Raw genomic sequence first — 22,850 nt, forward strand, 5'->3', positions numbered from 1 at the left:
GCAACTAATTTCTATATTCACTATCTCTCCCCTGAGACCTACTAGAAAATAATCCATAAAACTACCGATACTTTCCGATACTTGATAACAGCGCCACCGCCGTAAAATTTATGGCGCGTGCACTCAAATTTAGTGTGATTTTGTGCTGATAATTGATCGTTAGTAACAAATTGATCGTTACAACTACAAGGTAATACACATAGGTTAAATGTTAAAGGGTGCTATTAAAGCTGTAGTTTTAGAACTATGCCGTATAGTGCAAACTTGCTCACGTAAGACGCACGGGTAGCAAGGCTAGTCTTACTCTTCAGTCTCTTGTTTACTAAACAATTTATTTACGTAACATAATTTACGTTACATAGGCTTTAGCCTTTACTAATATTGAATAATAATACTAGTTACTACTAGTAAACTAGTAGTTCTAGGATTAATTTATATTACCGTTGTGGAGAAAATCATGTGTTTGGAAGAATCAAATGAGTTGCTGAAGCAGTGAAGGTATCAAACACTCACGTCAGTAAAATAGGGAAAGTTGTACGGACAGATTCCTTTCCCTGGCCACTCGCAGCTAGGGCCTGCATTATGCATACCTCCGGGCTCCCAAAGTGACCGACCAATCGGAGCGCTCGCAGCTCCTCCTAAAGTGACGCGTCGTCGACCGACCAATCGGAGCGCTCGCAGCTCAGACACTAAAATAGCTCTAGTAGTAGTACTATAGCCCGCTTACAGTGACTGCCGCAGGGCTATAGAACATTTTATGCTAGATTTCGCAACTGCACCTGTTACCAAAAGTTCCTACGAAACATGTGGTAACAGGTTGCCAGTTGCGAAATCTAGCATAAAATGTTCTATATATATATAGCCCTGCGGCAGTTAATGAACGCGGGCTATAGTACTAGAACTAGCACTAAAGCTGATGCGATGTTTTGTGGTTGCATTATTTAAGCTGGCCATCGTGAGTGGATGGTTACTGGTAAGGGTTAGGGTTAGGGTTTAGCTTTATATTTATCACTATCAGCTTTAGTGCCTGAGCTGCGAGTGCTCTGATTGGTCGGTCGACGACGCGTCACTTTGGGAGGTATGCAGGCCCTAGCTGCGAGTTCCCTGGCCTAGTACTAGTAGTTGGTCTAAAATCAGGCGTGATTGGTGACTGGGCAAGGTGAGCATGCAGGGCCGGGTTGCACAAACTTGGAATTCATAGGGTATCAACGGTTATATCATCAGAAAGAGTTTCTATATCTTCTTAATCAGTTTTCTTCAAAATGTTTGGCATCTTAAATCTTTGCTAAATATAAAATAATAAATGATTATATTAAATAATTTGATAACTATTAGAGAAATCCCTTCTTAGTTTGCACCAGTTGTGATCGCATACGCCACAATCACCATTAAGTGTAGTTGAATCCACTACTAGTTCCACTACTAGTTGTGTGGTGTGTGTGACTGTTTCCAGCATGCCCAATCTTGAGATTGGTCAGCCAAACTCGGAAATCCGCAGTTTGGGCAGCATGATCTTAAGATTGTGCAAATTCCAAGTTTGTTTATGACATTGTCACACTGAATTGATTTACTCCATATTATCTTATAAGCAAGTGTGAGGAGTGCATCTACATGTCGATTCGCTGAACTAATGACTGTTTAGCACAGGTATCATTGCAAATGGCGGTAATGTATATTTTTATTATTATTATAGCTTAATGTCCGGAGATGCACAGAATGTCGCTAATGGCCCGGAAGCGAGTGAAGACATCACGCATGCCATAGAAGATCTACGGATAGACATTGACAAGCAGAAAGCTCTCCTCCAACAGGTGTGCAGTTATAGTAAATCACACATCAGAAACTATGTAGCATACTTCATGTAAACTACAAAACATTAAGTATGTAGTGTAGACAATTATGCTGCATTTGACACGTGGATATTTTATCTACATAACCCTAGCTTTGGAGATGTGTATAGTATTTATTAATTACTGTTACATAATTAAAGGGATAGTAGACTCTAGGATTTTACTGCATACAACTGTACTTACTGTATAACAAATCGTCTATACCCACACGTATTTGTTACCAGATACCTAATTTGATTGTTATAATTAATTACACATCAACGCTACGAAATTTGAACGGCGCCATGACACCCGCGACCGTGCTGCCACCCTGAAAAAGTTGCGTATTTGCCAATTTATTTTGCACGTTACAGACCGAGGGCTAATCACAAAGGTGCAATTATATACATACCTAAATGCTATTTAACCGAACGATGTTTATTTTAGGACAAATTTATCCATAATATAACTGAAACTATATATCGTTTATAAGATATTACAATCATTTTGCTTTTAAATTAATAAATAAGAAACACCATCGGTCTGTAGCCCTTGGCTGGAAAGTGGTTTTGCGCAACTTATCAGATCCTGCGCTTTGAGTGGCGCCACCGTCGTTGTAATCAAACTGTAGTCGTTAGTTTTAAAACATTTTTTAATAATATTTTTAATAGTGATTGAACCATGGAACTTTTTATGTAGCATAATTTTAAACTAAATTAACTGAAAATAACCCTATAACCTAGAGTAAACTATCCCTTTAAATTCTGTGCTTATATAACCAACCCTTTGCTAGATGGGTCACTCCAGTGAAATTTCGAAACTGTGGCCTTTATAAGCAAGTGACCATTCTATCAAGGTGGCTTTGCTGTACAAGTGTTATTTATAGAAACGTCTGTGTTCTGTAGATGCGACTGCTAACACATGTTTTATTGTATTTACAGCTCCATTCCAATGTTGAGAAGAACTTTCAGTGCAGAGCTGCAGGATCCAGAGACAGTGATCCGTTGGTTGGGATTTACCAGGAGCAGGATGCCTGGTTACGAGGCATGATCGCTGCCGTTCAGCAGCGCGGGGACGAACGTGAGTGTGGCACCTTCACTTCTTGATCCTCGGCTGATTGAAACCTCATCCGAATTTTGAGTCACAGAATGCTTACACGAATTATTGTTATATGCCAATATTGAAAAGACGTAACGAACTAGAGAAATCACTGGACTAGGTGAAATGTCAACTACATGGATGGAAAATTGTAAATTTCCCGCTGGCTACTTCCCTAGAGACCAGCAAATTGACCGTTGCTAGTTTCTGTTGGGCTTGCCCCACAAGCATACCTCACAACTTTGGTAAGAGATGATACTTTTCTAGCTATTCGCCTATGGACACTAAGAAATGGTTCCTGTTGAGCTTACTTTACAACCATACTGCACCACTGTGGCATAAGGTCATATTGCATGAACATTTCCTTTGAAACGCACACAAAAGTTCCATTGCATTCATGATTCCCCCCAACCACATAGTCATATCTAAATTTGACTGTATTCTTTTATTAAAAAGTAAGGAGCTACCATCTTTTTTGAATTATTAGCAAATGCTTCTCTTCTGCTGAAACGACGTAAACATGCAATTCAATAGATTGAAGACTGCGGGTGACCTGACTTGAATTAGCTTGGATAGATGTTTTTCAAAATGCACAATCAAATTTTATAGAGTCGAAAAATTCCTACAGTATATCACACATAAGATATCTTGCTTTATTGCAGTGCTGCCAACAAACCATGGCGCTTGCCAAGAGATTGTTTGTAGAAATCTCGTGGAAACATGTAAGCAACTGGAGGAAGTCCTTGCACACGTTAAATCACAAAAACAAGACCTAGAGGAGGAAAAGAAAAGGTGAACGAGAGATACATCTGTTAAATAGTGTACCATAACCTACTCTCTCTTTCTTATTTCCTGACAACCCATACTCCTTCAACCAATTACCCTTCTACTTTTTGTTTATGTACTCAAGATTGTGCATTTGGCATTTTCGAAATGTGGCTTCGCATAATTACAATGTATTATGTAAACACAGCTAAGCTGATCACCCAATTTACAATATATATTTTTTAAATCAGGGTTGAGCAGTGGCTGCTGGAAGATAAGGAAGTCGGACGAGAACTAGAAAAACAGATACGATTAGCTTCAGATATGGAGAACACCAGCAAGAAAAAGTAAGCAACCAGATTGATAAAAAAAATCCCTAAACTATAATTTCTACCCCAATTCTACCCCAATCCCTAACCCTAACCCTACACTTTGAAACTTAAAACCGTGAGTCTAAATTTGTTTATAAAATTTGAAATTTCTAGCAAAATTTCAAGTAGGCGACATTGTCAGGTAACAATAAAATAAGTAGACGAGATGATGGCGCGAAACTCTCAACACTCGAGATCTTAAGACTAAGCTCCACACACTCGACTGGCAAAAATCAATGTGAATAAACAGCTAGTCGCATAAATTTAGGTAGGAGTTTTAGTATTAAATTCTTGTAAACTGCGTGTTTACAATATGTACAGTTAACTATGTAGTGGCCTCGAGCCGGCCTTGACCCGAGTCATTGCACTCCGAGGCCAAGGCCGAGGCCGAGACCAAAGAAACCGGCCTCGAGACCTACAACACTGGCACTGACACAGGGACTCTCCTCATCATCCAGGGTTTGCCCCAGATATTTAAGAAGGGACGTCGTTTGTGGGATGCATGAATGGCGGAGGGCGTTGTGCCAATTGGAGTCGATTACACATGTCATAAACAGCCACAATACACAACTAAATTCGATCAGTTCAGAAATCTATACATCAAGCTGTGAAAACACAGCACGACTATGTTGAGACTTTCAAAGAATCTTCTGGAAATTAAGGCATGCTGATTATGCAAATAAGGCATGTATGAGGATTTATGGGATGTCACATATCAGCTTTGATGGCATGTTGGTTTGTTGGCCTTGGGAGAACCCTGCTTTCCATTAGAAAACCACTACTGCTGACTCCATTCTTTAGTAATATATTATTGTAACAGTATAATATAATGTTACATGTAAAATTTTAATATGTGAAATTCAATTATTAAAAAGTTATGTATGAAATGGTTTAAATATTCACATGTAACATTACATGTGGCTTACCATGCATTGTTTTGTTCAGAATAAAGGCTGAATTGGGAGGCAAGTATAAAAAAGCGCACGAGTATCACATCTTCCTGATGCAGAAAATGGTGAGAATACTCCGTATAACTAACTAATAGTAAATAACTATGGCCATTGGCCCATGGTTAGGGTGAGGAAATAATAGCAACGTCTATTATATTACATATATATATCTGTATATATATCTGTATATTACCATCTTTAACATTAACTGGTTTTGAAACGTTTTGAATTCATCTGGAGATAGTAAGCATTCATTGGATCTTCATAAACTAATTAAGTACTTGTTTTTGCAGGTAACTACACGTACAAAACTGCCACATCACTACTACTTTAACTCTTATTAATGACTATGGAGCAAGGCGTGTTATTTTGCAGGGCATTTCTATTCATAATATCAATAATTTTTGTCTTCCTTAGATAGAGTTTGTGTCAGAGCACTTTGCACCACCAGGGGCTGAGAAGGGCAAGCAAAAGAGGCACGGTATTGGAGCCCTGGACACAACTGGTTATGCCCATCTCTTGCCACTGTACAGTTTTCTTGAAGTGAGACCCCTCTTAATATATTGGTCATCTTTCACATATTACCTAGATCAGATGTAATAATGGTTAATGGGATTATGAGTAAATAAAGAAGCATCCTGTGGTGTTGTTATTCATGTAGGAACATGTAAATCACTACGTGCTAAATGCAGGATCGATTTTTTTAGGTTTTGATGAACAGATGTTTTGAGGTTCCTCACGATCCGTACATCCAGCTATCCGAGGAGCACTGGAGTGAATATGTAGAGCTCCTACTGCGCTGTGGCATTGTAGTGCGTCATCCTAATGACAGCAACCTTATCAAGCTTGTCGCATTTCATCTATAGATGCTTCTAGGGATATTACAATTTCATGGTGCACAGGCATACAGTCATATGTATACTGTATATAGCAAATGTATAATTCACTGTACAGTGTCCTCTCATATCATATAGATGTTGCATTTCTGCAGAGTGATATTGGAAGTTATCACTGTCTTGTATATTTCTATTGGGCAATAATAACCGAGCATTATAATAGTGTAGGAATGCATGTATTGCATTGTATCACGATTGTCACTTTATCATTAAATTTTATATTAATATATGTGGACCTATAAATATATTACACTTGTAGGTGTTAGGTAAGAATGTAATTTTTGAACTTATTTCTGCTTATGAAGGGGGATTTTTAGCTCGCCTTGACATCGTCAAGATGAGCTATTGCCATGGGGTGTCGTCCGTCCGTCGGTCAAACATTTGGCTATGGTCAATGATAACTCAAGAACCGTTTGACCCACATGTTTCAAATTGCATATAGTTGTTACTCCTATGGGAGAGGTTTGAGTGTCCTATTTTGGAGCACGCCAGTTGACCTATATTCGAGCCACGTCCACTTTTTGGCAAAAATGGAAATGGCCACAAGTCAGTTCGGGTTCAATGGGTTTTGCTCATTTCTGGTATGTGAATGAATGAGGACTGGCCCCAAAACATATCACACAGGTTTTGATTTTTTTTTTAATTATGCAAATTAGGTAGATTTTGGCAATTTCACTATGCATTTCAATGTCTGCCTACGGTCAACGATAACTTAAGAACCGTTTGATCCACATGTTTCAAATTGAATACAGTTGTTACTCCTATGGGAGAGATTTGAACTTCCTATTTTGGAGCATGCCAGTCGACCTACTTTCCAGTCACGCCCGCTTTTTGGCAAAAATGGAAATGGCCATCTAAATTCATTCGATTTTGTTAAAGGCATACTAGGCCCATTGATTATGCAATGTTGACGAATGCTAGAGTAACTGGCACCTTGTGTAGTTAATAAGTACATAACCTTACATCCAAATGCGTATTAGTTTGTCCAATATCACTGCTGGTTACTAAGAAATGTCTGATTGGAATCCGCAGTCCAAGAAATCAGTTGTTTACAGTTTCAACCCGCTGCCGGCGAAGCGGGTGTGATACAGATTTATAGTGCACCGGACATTTTCGCACGCATGCTCGGCCGTACGCAATGCTATCATCAGTGATTTCGTAAACACGAACGCTTGTGATAAGGAACTTTGTCAGGGCTGTCCATGTGCGTCCGTGATTAGTACGAGTGTTTTACTACATTTCCATGTTTAGTCCATGGCCGTGGTTACACCGCTGACACCTCCATTTCATCTGGCGTCCAAAACATACGGGCCGCACAAATGTTTCCGTCATCGCTTGACTCCTGGATGACATTTACGCCACGTAAATGAATATCAACAACTGATTTCAGTTGTGCTTGTAATGTAACCAGCAGTGATATTGGACAAACTAATACGCGTTTGGCTACAAGGTTATGTACTTATTAACTACACAAGGTGCCAGTTACTCTAGCATTCGTCAACATTGCATAATCAATGGGCCTAGTATGCCTTTAAATTTTGGTATGTGAATGTGTAAGGCTAGCCCCAAAACAGTTGTTACTGCTATGGGCGAGATGACAACGTCCTATTACGTTTATTTCGTCTAACTGGTCAACAACTCTACAATCATACCTATATACGTGTAATATTTTGTTTTAGATTCTTCGTTACAGTAATTTGAATGGAATATTTTATTGTTTTTATTTGTGCGATATTTGACAACCAAAATGGCGATCATTTAGGCATGGCGCCATCTCTTGTCAAGATTTCAGAATTTCAGATCTGAAACATTTATTTTCCCATCAAAACTTATGCATATATCATTATCAAGAGTATATAATGGGGGATATGCTATATAATGGGAGTTCTCCCATATACACTCTTGCTTTATATATCCCCGATCCCTCTTCTATCACACCCAAGGTGAGCTACAGTGTCATTGACACTTTCATTCGTTTTCCTCAAGGTTATAGTGCTAATATATATAGTCCACAGAGTCAATTCTAAACCTTTACACAATATTGTGAAATTTTAGGAGCATTTTATAGTTCTTTGTCACTTGTACATACAAATGCAGTTCAACTGCCAATATTACAATAAACTATATAAAGTCAAGCGTTAATGCAAAATGAACGAACTAGTTTTTCTTTTACACTGGCTACAGTTTAATAAATGGTACTGATAAGATACCTCCGATACCTGAGTACGTACTCCTGGTTATAAAATGTTAGTCACAGGTCACCTGCAGTGGTGTGAAGCCATATCGGGTCTACCATGAGCTCATCTTGTGCTGGTCACGACAGGTTGTACTTTAAAGAAACGGCTGCAACGTCCTCTTTGCTGTGTAGTCCCGACTGCTTGACTCGCTCAAACAGAGCATTTAAGGCTGCATATGGTAATTAAAACACATGTTAGAGTGCATCACCAGTGTATAATACAGTAAAACTTGCATAAGTCGACACTTTTGGGACCAGCATATTTGTGTCGACTTATACAATGTATGTAAAGCGCGTATACACTGTATTAGCTGCCTTGCGTAGCAGGACATTTGCGGTGCACGTCTGCCAAATTTTCTTGGAACACTTGCTGGAAAAAATACGGTAATTCCGCGAGGCCGTGCTCTGGAAAGGACTAGTTAGTACTGTATAGCAGAATTAATTTTCAGGGAGTCACACGGACTCCTGCATATGTCAAATCAGGGAGTACGACAGTAAATCAGGGAGTATTTGACTCGATCCGGACTCGCGTTAATTTTGCACCCTGCATTGGGCTGCATACACACTTATGTAATACACTGTATACAGTGGGGAATCTGGGGGTGTGTGAGCTGCGAGCTGGAAAAAATAAAACAATGCGTCCAAGCGAACAATGCGATTCAAACAATCCATCTGCGACAGCCAGCTCATGCATTCCCTAGGGCCTAGACCATACACTGCACCATCGGCATTTCCGATGTCGACTTACAGATTGGAAATTACTGTTGTTTGTATTACATGGGACCTGTCTGAGGGCGTCGACTTGTACATAATGACAACTTATAAATGTCGACTTAGGCGGGGCTATTCCAATGGATTTACTATGAGAGCGAATCGGGACTTCGACTTCCACGTCGACTTAAGCCTGGCGCACATTTTCCCGAACAAATGTTTTTGTCTGGCAATGTGCGGGTGAACAATTGCTGAGCGCACATTGCCGAACATTTTGCAGCGAACAACCTTGTGGCGCCGTCTAGTAGCTGTGTTGTAAAGAGTCACGTGATCGGCACACAAAAATCATGTGACCACATATCGTGCTGCTATTGGTTACTACTTACAAATGTTCCTAAAATTGTTCGACATTCACCGCACATTGCCGAACATTCGACAAACAATGTTCGAGATATCAAACATTTCCGATCTTCAGAAACATTGTTCGGAACAAATGTTCGGCGACTTTTTTCACCGCACATTGCCGAACATTTCATGGAACATTGCTACGATGTTTTTGAGCAAAATGTTCGGCAATGTGCGCTGGGCTTTAGACGATGGCGACTTACGCGAGTTTTACTGTAGCAGGAATGCAAGGAGTAGCGTAACGATTTTCTAATTTCATGTGCATGGCAGGAAGTGATTAACAAGAACAATTGAATTACCCTTGGTTTCTGTTGATCCCATAAACATGGCAATAGTAGAAAATCTTGCCACGTGCACCAGGCCAGCCAGTACTGAAAACACGTCCTCTTTCTCGCTGGAAATTCATACAAGACTCATGTATGTACACGCAGTGTATGCAATCCTAATCCTCTCTTAGGAATTGTGATATGTTCACGTTAATTAGCAGAGATAAAAGGTTCAAGAGTGACTATGAAAAATTTGATGCACAGTATTAAAACCAGTGTAATAAAGTTAATCTTTCACAGGTTCATCACTGCAAACTTTTGATGCAGTAACAGCTTGCCTTTGTTTCGCTCCCGTTTTAGTCACTTAAGCATTTGTTTAGTTGTGAATGGTACAAACATCCACGTAAAGCACCTACCACACGTAGAAATCACGAAGAACTGCAATTATCTGAGACAGAACATCAGCTTCAAGAAACTGAGAGAATAGTCGTGGGTAGTCTGCCGGCTGGATCCTCTGAAACGAGCATCAAACATCATCACATCAGATATAAATATAAAATCTCACATGTACATCAAATAGGTGCCTGACTAATTGACTGCTTCATATTAAAGACTTGCACTAATTTCACTATTACTTATAGAAGTATATAAAACATAAATAAACAAAATATAGAATTCAATCGGTGGCTTAATGCTTTCCACAATTGGCAATAATAGAAAAGCAATAATGCAATGCACATGTAACAATAGATGAACAGAGAGAAAGTATTCGAATTTATCATAGCTTAATCATGACTCATATTATCAAAAGCACTTAAAGGGACAGTAGCCTCTAGGATTTTACTGCATGCAACCAGGAGTAGATAATAGGGAGGTGTGTGACATCAATAAACAAGGGAAATTCGTCATTTACTAGCCTTATAATACCTACGATTTACGTACGAGCGTAACTCATCCAACTTGAGCTCAAATCGGACACAGTACATTCGCCTATCATCGTGCGAATCGTTTCCTCGTAGACACCCGCAATCCGGAGATACAGCCTAAAACGTACGACACGATTCTCCATTCTTTGGCCATCAATCCAACGCCATTGCGCGCCTATTAATTCAGACAAAAGGCAGGAACACCTGCCGCGCAGTCGCTTGTGTTTGCTCTCTCGGAATGCGGAATGTAGCGTTGTGGCTCGTGGGGAGATTGGACATCGACGCAACACTCGACGAGCTAATCATGCGGTTGGTGTGCGTGCTGAAGGCATGCCAGCTATGTACAGAGGTGGCCTGTGTAGCTGTGTAACGGCGTCAAAGGTTATCTCGCGCGAGTGTTGATGCCTAATCTCCCAGCGAGCCACAATGCCTCGCTGATTAGCAATAGCGGCATTAGATAGCTGCCTTTTGTCTTGAATTATAGGCGCGCAATGGCGTTGCGATTGATGGCCAAAGAAATGGAGAATCGTCCGTACGTTTTAGGCTGTATCTCCGGATTGCGGGGTCTACGAGGAACGATTTCGCACGATGATAGCGAATGTACTGTGTCCGATTTGAGCTCAAGTTGGATGAGTTACGCGTAGTAAATCGTAGGTATTATAAGGCTAGTTAAATGACGATATTCGCCCTTGTTTATTGATGTCACACTCCTCCCTATTATCTACTCCTGATACAAACTGTACTTACTGTATAACAAATCGTCTATACCCACACGTATTTGTTACCAAATACCTAATTTATATTGTTATAATTATTAATTTTACACATCAACGCTACGAAATTTGAACGGCGCCATGACACTCGCGACCGTGCTGCCACCCCGAAAAGTTGCGTATTTGACAATTTATTTTGCAGGTTACAGACCGAGGGCTAATCACAAAAGTGCAATTATATTTATACCTAAATGCTATTTAACCGAACGATATTCATTTTTGGGCAAATTTATTCATATTATAACTGAAACTATATGTCGTTTATAAGATATTACAATCATTTTGCTTTTAAATGAGTAAATAAGAAACACCCTCGGTCTGTAGCCCTTGGCTGGAAAGTGGTTTTGCGCAACTTATCAGATCGTGCGCTTTAAGTGGCGCCACCGTCGTTGTAATCAAACTGTAGTCGTTAGTTTTAAAACATTTTTTAATATTATTTCTAATGGTGATTGAACCATGAAACTTTTTATGTAGCGTAATTATAACCTAAATTAGCTGAAAATAACCCTAGAACCTAGAGTAAACTCTCCCTTTAAACCTTACGTTTATGGGCTTTATGTGCTCTTGATATCATCCTGTTCATAAAGTAAAGGGTGATATACCTTGAAGTATTTGTAGAGTTTCGACGAGTTTCCCTTTAGTCGCCTCCAGTCCAATTGAAGTTGAACCGAGTTTGCTGGTAGCGGTGGCCCATCGTCCTCAGCAACATCGGCAGTGCCTTCGTCTTTGTTGATGCTGCCAGTTACTGTCGTCCGCGCACGATCCTGTCTCGACTCATCTCCGATCACCACGTCCACCTTACTACTCTGCCGATGCACCCCATCGACACTACCACTCGGTGACGACATTCCTGTGACTCTATTATCGCTACCGCTGCTTACGGCCAAACGATCGCCAGCAGTTGCCTGCTTTGTCTGGCTAGTTTCAGGGGGTTTCTCCGTTTCCACGAGGGAAATATGCTCATCTTCGTCATATTCATCAATGCTAATTCTTGTAAGTGGTTTCTGAAATAAAAAAATAAAAACATTTCTACTGTTATAAACTATATCCCTGTATTCATAGTATGTAAGACTAAAAAATGATGTGATGATGTTCAACACAGTACAATAAGTAGCTATCACTTACGTTCTGCTATAAATATATACTAAATCCTACTAACTAATACGTCCACTTACTTGACGGTCATACACTCTAGAACCTGTTACAATACTGTCAAATTGGTAAAATTTAACCACTATGCAGCATTCTGTTTCAAATCGTAAACACTTTAATACCTTTGATCTAAGATGTACTGATTTATCGATAGGCATCACCAATCCAGGTACCACATCAAGCTTAGCTGGAAGTTTCTTAGATAATCTTCCCTCATCAGCCTTCTCCGGCTGTGATTCTTCCAGGTCTGGTGTGGGTTTACTTTTTTCCAAAAACTGAATATATACCCAATATATCAAGGCACTATATGAACTAATTCACTAATGAGAAATCTATTTTATTGCTTCTTAAAAGAAGAACATGATATTCTTATTTCTATTCTATTCTTTCAGAATGTCTTTTATTATTTAATAATGGTTTACTTGCCCGACATGAATTTTTACTGGCCAGTATAAATGAGAAATAATCTTGTTTTTTGAAATCAAGAAACTAATCGGGTATCAGGTAAGCAGATCTCACAGTTTTACAAAATGTCTGTTTTGCCAATCACAATCATTGTTTTTATCAAATTAGATGACTTTGCACGAGATTCTGATCAATCTACACAAAAAATACAACGTCCTGATAAAAACGGTTATTAACTACAAGTACATGAGACAACCAGCATCTTGCATACGTTCTCAATTTTTAAAATGTCAGCTTTCGCCTGTCGGTTATCTGGCTCCAGAGTGAGGACCTGCTCAAAATCCAGCCGTGCCTCAGCGAGACATTTTCTCGCCAGTCTTGCCGTTCCTCTTCTGGCGTACGCCTTCACGTAGGTAGGGTCTAGACCGATGGAAGTACTTGCATCGGCTTCTGCCGCAGCATACCTGTAGGAAAACCATCGTGACCACCTGAAAGTCTCACCACTTGACATGCTAGGACACTGCTGACTAATGACACAAATGGAGACTAGATACCATTTTAGCGCAAGAATCAATACACGGAGGTAACTTTCGTTGATCGGCTCATAAATTAACACACTTTACACAAAATGATGGTAAGCAAAGCATGTTTTCCCACAGGCATCCTGAAAGTATATTGATTGCCTGTGGTAGGAAACATTGGTATTAGCTATGTGCATACAAGAGAGCACAGGTACCTTCCAAGTTTAAGCAGAGCCATGGCACGGTTAGCAGGCAAGATGGCACTGAATTGATCATAACCAATTCCTTTTGTGTAATGCTCTATGGCCTCTTCATACTTTGCTTTTTTGAATAGATCATTTCCCTGTAATAGAATAAACACATGATATTAGCATACTAATGGAAATAGCTGCAAATCCACTCATGTAAACCATAAAAAACAACAGTGGGCTAAAAACAACACATGTTAATGTTCTATAATTATTGCCTTGTTCAAAATCTACCAGTTACTTGGATCAGTTAGCCACGAACACTGCAGTTCTGCTCATACCCCCCCCCCATACATGTGATTGACAGCTAGAACTGCAAACAGTCCTATTTATTCCCTACAGTCTCTTCATAGATCACTGCATATTAATTAAAATCAAAAGTTTACTAAACAAGCGCCGCAGAGCGACAGCGCTCAATTGACGTGTACTGTAGCCGGGTATTCTTCTGATAAACTCACTGGCAACCGAATCAAGTGCGCCCTCCCGCCACCGCGTTCGCGCTCAGAGCATATATCTAGGATACTACTAATACAGATCTAAAATCTATGATAGGCTTTGCTATACCGGTAGTACAGTAATAAAGATACAGCTGTGTAACTTTAATGACTTCACTATATTAACATGTTATCATGGATATGCGTCGAGCGCAAGCGTAGTGGTGGTGGTGGGAGGAAGGTGGTGGGGGAGGGGGCTCTAATAGCAAAAGCAGTTCAGTCCTTTGTTAACAGTCAACAAATCCGTGTTTACCCCTCCTCTTGAGGGTCAAAAGGTTATCAGACACTTACTCTTCGCACGTCAGCGGAAAGCACATTTCATGGTCCTTTCAATAAAGTGATAAAAATGGTACTGAATCATGAATGGCGCTGAAACAAAAATGTTTTTCACTCGGTCCGTTAGACCATGTCCTCAGAAAATGTCTGATATCTGACCTTTCCCCCACTGCCCTTTGACCTGTGACCTCCAATTTCGCGCTGGTGATGGGTTCCCTCCCCATCACACTATACATCGAATATTAAGAGCGTAGGTCAAGCCGTTGAGATTTGTGCCGCAATTCCGTAATTCCTCCTACACCTTAAGTTAAGGAGGGAAATATTTCCCCTCCATTGACACACCTTGACCTTTGACCATTGACCGCCAAATTCAACATTCTGATTCCTTTTCGCGATCCCCCCCGACGTCCCGAATATCAAGACCGTACGCCGAGCGGTTAAGATTTGTGCCCAACAGTTGACGGACGCACGGACAATCATGCGATTCTACAAGCTGCATCGGACTTCGTCAGCCGAGCTAAAAATCCAAGTTAAATGTAAAAATATGAATTTAACTAGCTGCCTGCCAAAAATACTATATCTGTTTAAAAACATTTCATATTTCAGCACTTTGGATTGGTACATTTTCTTGTTAATTTGTTTAGGCTTACCTTGATGTATTACATATAATTAAGCTCCAATCCTTATATGATTAATGAATTTATGTAAACCATTATAATTAATAAACAAAAATCACAATATGAGGGCATGATGGGCCACAGTATGCCTGTTACAGTATGCGAGATATTTTTGCTTGGCATAATATATCCTATACCAGGTCTTTTTCAGCAACTGCTTGCTGCACCCTCCATTCCATCTCTTGCCGCTCATTGTCCGCACTATCGTCATCTTCCTCTGAACTCTGCTGATCTGCACCCTGATCAATGTCTTGACATGCTTTCTCCTGAGAATTATTATGAGAATTATCATTATTTATTTACAAATATTTATGCATATATTTACAAGAGCTTGTCTTTTAAATCCTTCAGAGTTTAACCACAGACTAACGTATACACAGACTGGACACTTCGTATACCCTGCTTGTTAAGCGTTTTGATGGTGCTGCCCCTGGCGAATGAAGCGGCCAACTACTCAAAATAGCATCAGCTGGCAATCACTGCGGTTATTGCAGTGCGGGAAATTGTTCCAATTCAAGGAAGAAAAACCCAGATATAGCGTTTTTCAAGTTTCCCACAGAGCATGATAGGTACTAGATTTATCACGTGTTGCATGTTATATACGTTTGCAAATCATAAATTCGTTAGGACGGCCGTGACAGATGTAGTGACTCACTGACTGCTGTGCACACGAACAGAGATACCTACTGTACTTATTGATTGTTTAATCATATGTAATCATAATATCAGGAGTAAGATAATATAGGTAAGATCCTATATTATCTTACTCCTGATAATATCATATAATATATAATATATATATAATATCATATCTGATAAGATAATATAGGTAAGATCCTATATTATCTTACTCCTGATAATATCAATGTAAACTAATTAATACAAGATACAATCTTGTGAAGCTAACAGTTAAAGGTTAGGGAAAACACTGCTGCCCTTTGTTCTGTGAAAAATACCAGTTAAAACGATATGCAATTTGTAAATAATGCACCACATCATTACATGTACATAGACTTCGGAAGTGGATGTGCAACATAAGAAGAGCCGACCTTGACGAGTTAAAAGACAGCCAATGCAAATATCTGCTAATTTGCGAGGATCATTTTGAGGCATCTAAATTTATGTGTCCAGCTGACAAGGATAAAAATCACTGGCTGCTTTGAAATGTGATGCTGCACCTATTTAAAAATATAACTATTATTAATAAAAAAAACATTGCTTTCTCTGCTTCTCGTCGTGTGACTCATGGGTCGTTATACATGTACCAGGTTTGATTTCATGAAATATACATAAACAGAAAAATAAGTTTGAGAAATATTCACTGCTGGGCACTGAAGTATATTATTATAGCTTTGGCAATATCAAAACTAAACCAACACATGTATGCTGAATAATTTTGATAATAAAAAATTCAAACTGTCTGTATTTTACCTTATTTTCCATAATTCCTTCACCCGATCCCTTCCACCTTTATTAAAAACACAAGGGCAAGTCAAAAAATTTAAGAGGCTAAGAAAAGATGCAGTTCCATCTCTGATAGAAGTCAGTAACCCTCCTGCGCTCCCAACCTAGAAACAAGCAAAATCGTAAATTGTCGAAGCTCCAGCACTTGTGATTAAGCTTCTTAGCAATAAATGTGATTAATGGTATTTGAGTGAAAAATATGGAAATTATATCGTCTTTTTATTTTTATTGTTTGTAGAAAAAACAAACATCTGACAAAATCCGGTCACAGACTGAGGAATAAATTAAACTACAGACTGTAGCACAGTATACCGTGTGCACATTACGCATTGTGATGTATTGTGTGTATTGTGCATTAGTCTGTGATGGGGTGTGGATGATCGTTTTGCATGTAAAAGTAAATGTATGGCCGTTTAATAGAGCAAAATCGACTTGAATACTAACATTTGACCTTCTAGATTCAGGAATGTATAATTAAACTCCAGTCCAAATATTAGAATTAACGATAGAGACATTTTAATGTTACAACGTTATACATCCACGGTCTGTCACCATAGCCAGATTTTTAGTGTACTGCTTCATTCGCTGGGCGACGCCACCATTCAATTGCTTACATTATTTTGGCGTTCTGTCCAGTCTGTGTATCCGTTAGCCTGTGGTTTAACTATGTCAATACATACAGCAGAATTATCAGAACTTAGTTTTGCGATATACAGACAAACCTGCATATTTAAGGGTCACTCGATGGAATGCCAAAAATTTCCTTTATACACTAGTGTTTGCGTTAGTCTTATTGCACTACATGAAACATAAATCTACTGGCAGTTTGGCTTGCTTGAAAGTGATAGGTACACTGCCTTCTAATTTGATGTCATTGCAAGTTGAAACTTTCAATTGGATCTATCATTGGATAAGACAATTTATAACTATCATAGTCCACCAACCTTAATCATGAAACTAAACAAATCCAACTCAAAGAACAGCATTATCTATAAGCAAATAAAATAATAAGTAACTATATATTTCTCAACTATTTCATAGAGCTAACAGTTGTTACCCACCACATCAAACTTGTCCCATGCGCTGTAGTTGTAGGACTTGATAGGTTGTGGCTTTTCCTTCTTATTTTCGGATGATTGGGGTTTTTTACGCTTTTGCCTTTTAGCCTCGTTTCTTACTGGTGGCAACTTCTGCACGACATAAAAATATAACTCTGTTGTATAACCACAAAACACCTGGCACCATCGCCAAATTTGCTATTTCTGTGCTGGGAGTTGGATTTTTGCTTTTAGTGAATTGCAAAGTTGAGGCATTTTTTACTGGGATCTGCGGTGCTGATCTGTCTACTTCATCAACGTTCTATCTCTCCATTTTCGATATAGTGCCTTGGACTTTCAAGACAAATCTTTATAAGGTTATGAGGAAACTTTACTTTTGTAGTATTTTAATGCAATATAACAAAATTATCTAAAAGCTGATATTGCATGATAATTGTTTTCAGTCCACTTTACAGCTGCTTTGATTTTTGGTAGTGGTACAATGTTGGTTAGGTGTTGCAAAAGCCGGACACATAGACCCAAACAACAGTATTATCATTAAACCGTGTGCATCCACTGGCAGGCCCGTAGCCAGGGGGGGTTCGGGGGGTTCGAACGAACCCCCCCCCCACCCCCAAGCCAAAAAAAAATTGTTTGTTGCAAATTTGGAAGAATTTCACCTCAGGTCGCTCTATTTTAGTGTAATAATTGCAAAATCTCCATCGTGCGGGAGGTAACAAGTGAAACACCCCCTCCCAGCAACCCTCCCCGGCTGCGTCCGCTTGGCTCCCCCTCCCGTCGCCTGTCGCTTCTCGCAGCCGGAAGCAAGGGCGTGTACAGGGGGCCAAGTAGTCCGCGGACGCCCCCCTTGCCACTCGCAGAAAACGCATCTGAGGATCAATTTAAAAAATTTCTGACGCGCCGCCAGACCCCTCCCTTGCGCGTGCCGCAGCTTTGGCTTACGGTTAATACCCACCTCTGGACAAATCCTGTACACGGCCCCTTGCCGGCAGCAAATTGCCAAGCATTTGAAAAAACGAACCCCACCCCCAATATAAAGCTGGCTACGGGCCTGCACTGGGGCAGTGAACACTGTTCAGAACAGTAAAATTCTTGTGCAAAAAATTTACAATAATACGCCGGCCGAAAGGATCACCGTAGTTGGTGCATGGGGGGTTTCAGAGGTGATGCAGTAGATCGTGTATGTTGGGCATATGATAGCGTAAAAACATAATCTGGTACGCTTTATTGCATAATAAATATTGCCATCGCAGGGTTCTCCCAGGAATGATAATGCACAAGCAGCGGGGGGGGGAGGGGGGAAAACTAGGGGGGTCCGGGGGCTGTATTTTTACCGTACGACGGAATTAATGCGAAAATTGGCCACCACAGCAATAACGGTATGTGGGGTTCTTGTATTATAAGAATAGCCGAGTCGTGTACTCAGTTACTGACAGTTAACCCTTGTGTACGTCTGCAGTGCATCGTGTAGCGTAAAAAAATACACGGCGTCGGATGTCCTGGTCGAGTACGGCAATTCTTAGAGCGGTCGATCCCGCGCTGGAGCAAACTTTTATTGTGTGAATTAAACGGGAACAGGATGATATTTCAAGACGGGGCGCCAACGATTTCAAACAGGGGGAGTTTCCCAAACGGGGCGCGGCGAGGCGCCCGTTTGCGCAAAGCGTAGGGAGAACCCTGCATCTATCACCTCACTGGCTACCCTACAATTCGCAGTGCTGGGGGTTGCAGTGGAGGAGATTAGCTTAGCGCATATGCTAAAACATTGCGGGGGGTCTCAAACCATCTTGATCCCCGAAGAGCACTGGTTCAATGGTTGTTCGATTACTGATTAGGCCTACGTGGTGCAGGTTGTACTTGTAGTTGTAAGTTGTAAGTTGTACTAGTACTAGTAGTACTACTACTAGGCCAAGTTGTAACCCTCATCACCACCATATCACCAGCAACTAATCCTACCCGTACCTTAACCTACCTTAATCCTAATCACATGTAAATCGCGGACGGCGCAGGAGCTACAATACAATACGTCAATAGTACTGCCAATGGGAAAAGAAGACTAAGTCCTAATCTATCTATAGCACCACAGCACTTGAAGCATCTTCAACCTGTAAACTACACGCCGGCGCCCATTGCGGCAACTACTGACCCTAAATAAGAGTCTCAAGTCTCAGTCTCTATATTTATGTGTCAGTGTGCGCGCAATGGCGCCGGCGTGTGTTTACAGTTGAAATGCTTCAAGTGCCTGTGAGGCCTACGGTATACCGGCTGTACATTAGCGAGGGGTTGCGAAGTACGTAGTTTATCATCTTTCTTTTTGACGTCCGTTTCCCACTTTTCCAATTCTCGCAGGTAGTCATTTAGTTCAAGAGAATTCTCTTTCACTTGCTGTTGGCATTCTAACATATTGAATTTCGACATCCTGCAAGATTTCGCAAGAAGAGATGTAATTTCTAAAATCAAAGCAGATGAAAGTTAAAACACGTTCGTGTTGTGTTGATTCGCCCACACCGCCACCTAGTGACAGTATTTCTTAACTTTTACTTGAACGGGCAAAAATTAAAAATCGGATGTCAACAAAAATATGAAGTCAATACCCTTTCATTATTATCTAAGTACAGTGGCTTAGACAGGTTCTCAGTTAATTGTGGGGGATGATTTCGCTGTCACTTCCATCAAAAAATATACGAAGAATAATATGTGCGCCTAGCGCACACCGCGAGCGCCACAGCCACAGGCACTTGGAACGTCTCGATAAAAAAAAAAAGGTAAATAAACACGAAATGTATTTACTACCATGTGTTTCTCTACTCTCTTTTGCCTATTATTGCCGATAACTTCCTCTAAATGCCGTTCAATGGCAAAATGTCAATAAATATTGTTCACGAACTCAACAATAATTTTTAACTCCAATTTAAAACAATATAATATAGTTTCTTGGAGGCAAGACAGGCAGCTGCCTCAATAATCTGGAGAAAAATATAATAAAAATGCAAGCGTTGTGAATATCGATCATCAGGTAGTCGTCCGTGCCGCACTCGTCGCGCCACACTATACGCACGTCGACTGAATGGGGGGGGGGGGCTCTGGCTCGTTATTATTCATTGAACTGGGTCACGAAATTTCGTTTCTATGGCATGTCTATAGTATTTGCTACATATATACTATATGATTTTGTTGAATGTATACAAATTTGCAGAATCGTAGAAATATAAGAAATACATCTCTTAGTAGAGAGCAACGAATCTCTATAGAGAATATAGTTTGGTGTAAAAAAGTGGATCCGATTGTTTTTCCTCAAATAAGTGTAAAGAGCTCAATCTTGTACACATTTGTTTCCCATTGGCCCGTGATAGTATATTGCAGATGCGAAGTATAATCAAGAGTGGATAATAGAGTCTCTATTATCCACTCTTGGTATAATGTATGATCTCGAACAACAAGAATAAATTTATTATAATATACAGTTACAATAGATAGTACCTACTGAGGCTGAAGGGGTCGTTGTCGTATCAGGTTCTACAGATATGTACCCGAAGTACGTATATGTATACACAAGTGTACCAGACCTGTATCTTCTCAGCATATAGGTACCCTGTGTTTACATAAACGTACCTGCCCCTGAGATGAAGATCGAATGAAGACGGGCATGGAGGAAGAGTAGGGGGCAGGAGGAGGAGGCGGAGGAGGAGAGGAGAAGGTGATTGAGTAGGGGGAGGAGGAGGAGGGGAGAAGGAGGAGGAGGGGAGGAGGGAGAGGAGGAGGAGCGGAAAAAGTAATGAAGATCGAATGAAGACGGTCATGGAGGAGGAGTAGGGGCAGGAGGAGGAGGAGAAGGAGGAGGGGAGAAGGTGATAAAGTAGGGGGAGGAAGAGGACGAGGGGAGGAGGAGGAGGAGGAGGAGCGGAGAAGGTGATGGAGATGGAATAAAGACGGTCCTGGAGGAGGAGGAGGGGAGAAGGTGTTTGAGTAGGTGGAGGAGGAGGAGGAGGAGGGGAGAAGGTGTTGGAGTAGGAGGAGGAGGAGGAGGAGGAGGAGGAGGAGGAGGAGGAGGAGGAGGGGAGACAGTGATAGATGAGCAAGAGGTGAAAAGGTGATCCTACCTATGCCCCCCTACTCTCCCTCCATCCACTTCTCCCTCGCTCTCCTCCCCCTCCTCTCCTCCTCCCCTACTGCCTCAATTCTCCCCTCTGCCTCCTCCGTCCCTACTCTATCACCTCCCCCTCCTCCTCCTCCCCTACTCTAATCACGCTCTTCCTCTCCTCCTCCTCCTCTCCTCCTCCCCTCTTCCTCCTCTTCTTCCTCTCCCTACTCCTTCCTCCATCGAGCGTCTTCGATTTGATCTCTCCATCCACCTTCCCGCTCTCCTCCTCCCGCTCTCCTCCCTATCCATCAACCTTTTCCCCTCCTCCTGCCTCTTCCCCCTACTCCTGTCCCTTGTCCGCTCCTCCTCCCCTCCCTCCCCTACCCTCACTTCTCCCTCCTCGCTCCTCATCCTGCCCCCTTACTCCTCCCCAATCGACCGTCTCATTCGATATCACGTCCCCTTCCTCCCGCCTCCTCCTCCCCGTCATCCCCTTCGCTAGCCCCCCTACTCTTCACCTTCTCCTTCCTCCCCCTCCTCCTCTCCTCCTTCTCCTTCCTGCCTACTCCTCCGTCCATTGACCTCATTCGGATCTCATCACGCTTCCCGCTCCCCTCCTGCTACCTACTCCATTTACCTTCTAACCTTCTCCTTCTCCCCTCCTACCCTCTCCTCTTCCTCCTCCCCTCCCTCCTCCTCCTCCTCTCCTCCGGCCCCTACTCCATCACCGTTCTCCCTCCCCCCCTATCCATCACTTCTTCCCCTCCTCCTCCTCTCTCCTCCTCCTCTCTCCTCCTCTCCGCTCTCATCTTCCTCTTCCTCTCCTCTCCTCCGTCCTCACTCCTCCTCTGCTCCTCTCTCCACACCTCCTGCCCCTACTCTTCTCTCACCTCTCATGACGTCTTCATTGCCGATCCTCTCATCTCAGGGCAGGGTACGTTATGTAAACACAGGGTACATTATAATGCTGAGAGAGATACAGTCTGGTAACTTTGTGTATACATATACGTCTCGGGCTACATTCTAGGTAGATACCTGATAACGACAACGACCCCTTCAGCTGCCTACTCAGCTCATTTCATATGAAAAAATACCGATTGCAAGTGCCCCACTTGCCACAGGCACTTGGCCTGTTTCATAATAAAATAATGGTAATACAATACAACTTGTCCAGTACTAGACGTACGAGTACCAGTAATAGTCTTAATGGTTTGATTTAATGTAATTAACTTCACGTTCAATACCGAT

General features: G+C 41.2%; 2 protein-coding genes across 8 annotated transcripts; one reads left to right on the forward strand and one right to left on the reverse strand.

The window, feature by feature from the left end:
* The first annotated feature begins 96 nt into the window (after positions 1–96).
* On the forward strand, positions 97–6,289 carry LOC106811104 (centromere protein K-like). 5 transcript variants are annotated; one of them, XM_014814672.1, is made up of 8 exons: positions 97–158; positions 1,694–1,811; positions 2,771–2,909; positions 3,590–3,719; positions 3,944–4,039; positions 5,009–5,078; positions 5,431–5,556; positions 5,721–6,289. In XM_014814672.1, the coding sequence occupies exons 2-8, from the start codon at positions 1,698–1,700 to the stop codon at positions 5,877–5,879; spliced, it is 834 nt and encodes a 277-aa protein (XP_014670158.1). In that variant the 5' UTR covers positions 97–158; positions 1,694–1,697; the 3' UTR covers positions 5,880–6,289. The 5 variants fall into 5 exon arrangements, with proteins under 5 accessions (XP_014670158.1, XP_014670143.1, XP_014670135.1 ...); XM_014814657.1 differs by having other exon boundaries at positions 103–203; XM_014814649.1 differs by having other exon boundaries at positions 103–199.
* Positions 6,290–8,076: 1,787 nt separating this feature from the next.
* LOC106811341 (RNA polymerase II-associated protein 3-like) lies at positions 8,077–20,030 on the reverse strand. 3 transcript variants are annotated; one of them, XM_014814935.1, is made up of 10 exons: positions 19,793–20,030; positions 17,525–17,653; positions 15,137–15,265; positions 13,520–13,647; positions 13,055–13,247; positions 12,501–12,653; positions 11,829–12,230; positions 9,944–10,041; positions 9,561–9,655; positions 8,077–8,315 (listed from the first exon to the last, which is right to left on the reverse strand). In XM_014814935.1, exons 1-10 carry the CDS (start codon positions 19,937–19,939, stop codon positions 8,224–8,226), a joined length of 1,566 nt encoding a protein of 521 aa, XP_014670421.1. In that variant the 5' UTR covers positions 19,940–20,030; the 3' UTR covers positions 8,077–8,223. The 3 variants fall into 3 exon arrangements, with proteins under 3 accessions (XP_014670421.1, XP_014670412.1, XP_014670426.1); XM_014814926.1 differs by having other exon boundaries at positions 19,784–20,030; XM_014814940.1 differs by lacking the exon at positions 12,501–12,653 and having other exon boundaries at positions 19,784–20,030.
* Between the last annotated feature and the right edge of the window lie 2,820 nt (positions 20,031–22,850).

This window comes from Priapulus caudatus, unplaced genomic scaffold (assembly GCF_000485595.1).
Source record: "Priapulus caudatus unplaced genomic scaffold, Priapulus_caudatus-5.0.1 Scaffold18, whole genome shotgun sequence".
Taxonomy (NCBI): domain Eukaryota; kingdom Metazoa; phylum Priapulida; class Priapulimorpha; order Priapulimorphida; family Priapulidae; genus Priapulus; species Priapulus caudatus.

Excerpts from the sequence above, each read along its gene's own strand:
- LOC106811341 (XM_014814926.1), bottom strand. The coding sequence starts at position 19,939 with ATGTCGAAATTCAATATGTTAGAATGCCAACAGCAAGTGAAAGAGAAT. Across the intron at positions 17,654-19,783 it reads CCCTCGCTAATGTACAGCCG|AAGTTGCCACCAGTAAGAAA; the intron begins GTATACCGTAGG and ends TATGTCGTGCAG. Across the intron at positions 13,248-13,519 it reads GCTCTGCTTAAACTTGGAAG|GTATGCTGCGGCAGAAGCCG; the intron begins GTACCTGTGCTC and ends GTTTTCCTACAG.
- LOC106811104 (XM_014814641.1), top strand. The coding sequence starts at position 247 with ATGCCGTATAGTGCAAACTTGCTCAC. Across the intron at positions 1,812-2,770 it reads AGAAAGCTCTCCTCCAACAG|CTCCATTCCAATGTTGAGAA; the intron begins GTGTGCAGTTAT and ends TTGTATTTACAG. Across the intron at positions 2,910-3,589 it reads TCAGCAGCGCGGGGACGAAC|TGCTGCCAACAAACCATGGC; the intron begins GTGAGTGTGGCA and ends GCTTTATTGCAG.